The following is a 1,953-nucleotide window of genomic DNA, read 5'->3' on the forward strand; positions in this document are numbered from 1 at the left end:
GCAAACTTGCTGAGGAGGCACTCCGTCCCCTCATCCAAGTCGTTGAGGAAGAAGTTGAACAGGATGGGACCCAGTCCTGAGCCCTGGGGAACTCCAGTAGCCACAGGCCTCCAACTAGACTCCATGCCACTGATGACGACCCTCCAAGCTCTGCCTTTCAGCCAGTTCTCAACCTCATTGTCCACTCATCTAACCCACATTTCCTGAGCTAAATCCACACTTCCTGAGCTAAGTTTTGGGGGACTGAGCTGTTAGCAAGTGCRAGAGCTCTCCTGGAGATGTGCTAGTGAAGCAGGAAGACAGCTTGCAGAAGACCCTGCACTCTGCAGGTCTCAGGCTGGGTCTCTCACATGGAAAGGCTTGGCTTAGCTCCAGAAGTTCTTGGACCACACTATATATAGTATCAACTTTTGGAAACAGCAGCCAATGCAGGCAGGAATGCTGGAGTGCAAAGACTCACCTCCTTCAGTGGAGAAAGAGATCATTTAAAAGCTAAAATTTCCAGACTTTCCTGCCTGCTGTTTTAAACTTCCACTGCAGGATTAACAAACTTCTACCTCTTTCTCACCCAGTTGATGTTTTGCCTCTGCCGCCGAAGTCCACCCGAGCACCACCCTTCAAAAAGCCCACACGGTATATCACCAAAAGCAAACCTGCCGACACGAAAGGTACAGCACCATCTTCACTCGAGCTGCCTTGCAAGAGGGTTTTATCGCCCTTAGCATGCACTGCTGAGGCTGATGGACTCGTGTGTGAGCCAAGCTCAGCTCAGTCTCTGTTGTGTGTTTGGATCCTCATTGATCCTTGGGGTGTAGCCTTAGTTTGTCCGAGGGTAGCAGGCTGTGGCGACAGGACCCGGTGTGGTTGGGCACCTAGGTCCATCTCAACCCTCAGCTCAGGATGGAGCTGCCCTCACTTTTTAGGAGAGATCCCTGGGGGTACACAGGGGTGTAGACCCTGGCACATAGGGCCAGGAGACATTTCTATTTAGCTCTGCCTGAGGAATGAGGAACGGCAAGTGCTGATGTCACCCCTTGGGTGTGCAGAGCTGTGGTGCCAGCAGCAGGCCTATGTGTCTGGYGCACCTGGGAGGGGATGAGGATTCCACAAAAACATTAACATGGCTAAGTTCCCTGTGATGCCCCAGGGTTTACTACCACCTCAAAGGACACCTTAAGGTGTTGGTGATGTCCTCAAATCCTGAGCACGAGGATCAGGCTGGTTGGGGCAGGATTGATCTCTAGGGTGCTCAGCTCAAGAGGCAGCATCTCACCATGCCGCACCGTTTCATTCCTGTGCTCCAGGTGGCTGCAGCCCTTTCGTCTGGGTCCCGCTGGCCACATGTGCCCTCACCCTGCTGCTCTGCCTGGCTGCCGCCAGCCACCGCTTCCACCGTAAGCCACCGGGCAGAGAGGGGCTCAACTGTCTGGGAGGGCAAGGAGTGGGACAAGCATCTCCTCTCCCCCCCACCCCCCGGAGGGTGTCCCACTGATCAGAGCGGTTTGGGCTGTGGGAACACTCCCAAACCCAYGTGTGCCTCCCCAGCAGGATGATGGAGGGTTTCACAGCCCCCAGGAGAGCCTGGGGCTGGATGCTGGGACACTCCAGGCGTCACTGGCRGAGGGGGAGAGGCTGGGACCAGGGATCTAGGTGACAGAGAGCATCTCTTTGCAGGGCTGCGGAGGAGGCTGTGGCTTCGTGTCCACAGGCAGTAAGACTTTCTGGTTCCTCCTGTCACCTTGCACTGGCCAGCAACAAAGGAAACCATGGGCCCTCTTCTGTATGGTGCTGAGCCCTCCCCGGACCTGACCTGAATGCTCTCAGCTCACCACAGGCCACACCTTCCCTGAATCAAGGCATRAGACTAGCAAGACGAGGATGGCGGAAAGGTCCTCTAGAGACCCTGCCTGCCTTCCCCAGGGTGCCGCCTGCAGCCCAGGAAGGACRTGATGG

At 55.9% G+C, this 1,953-nt stretch overlaps 1 protein-coding gene across 2 annotated transcripts in view; it reads left to right on the forward strand.

Annotated features, from left to right (window-relative positions):
• Positions 1-1,715, forward strand: part of CD8B (CD8 subunit beta) — a 6,913-nt gene extending 5,198 nt beyond the window's left edge. For both annotated transcript variants that reach the window (XM_085314621.1, XM_085314620.1), the window contains exons 3-5: positions 573-668; positions 1,305-1,394; positions 1,675-1,715. In XM_085314621.1, coding sequence (XP_085170747.1) covers positions 573-668; positions 1,305-1,394; positions 1,675-1,715 — 227 coding nt within the window. The remainder of the gene's footprint in view (positions 1-572; positions 669-1,304; positions 1,395-1,674) is intronic.
• Positions 1,716-1,953: the final 238 nt, after the last annotated feature.

Source organism: Rhea americana, unplaced genomic scaffold (assembly GCF_003343005.1).
Source record: "Rhea americana isolate MKP2758 unplaced genomic scaffold, rheAme1 scaffold_41, whole genome shotgun sequence".
Taxonomy (NCBI): Eukaryota; Metazoa; Chordata; class Aves; order Rheiformes; family Rheidae; genus Rhea; species Rhea americana.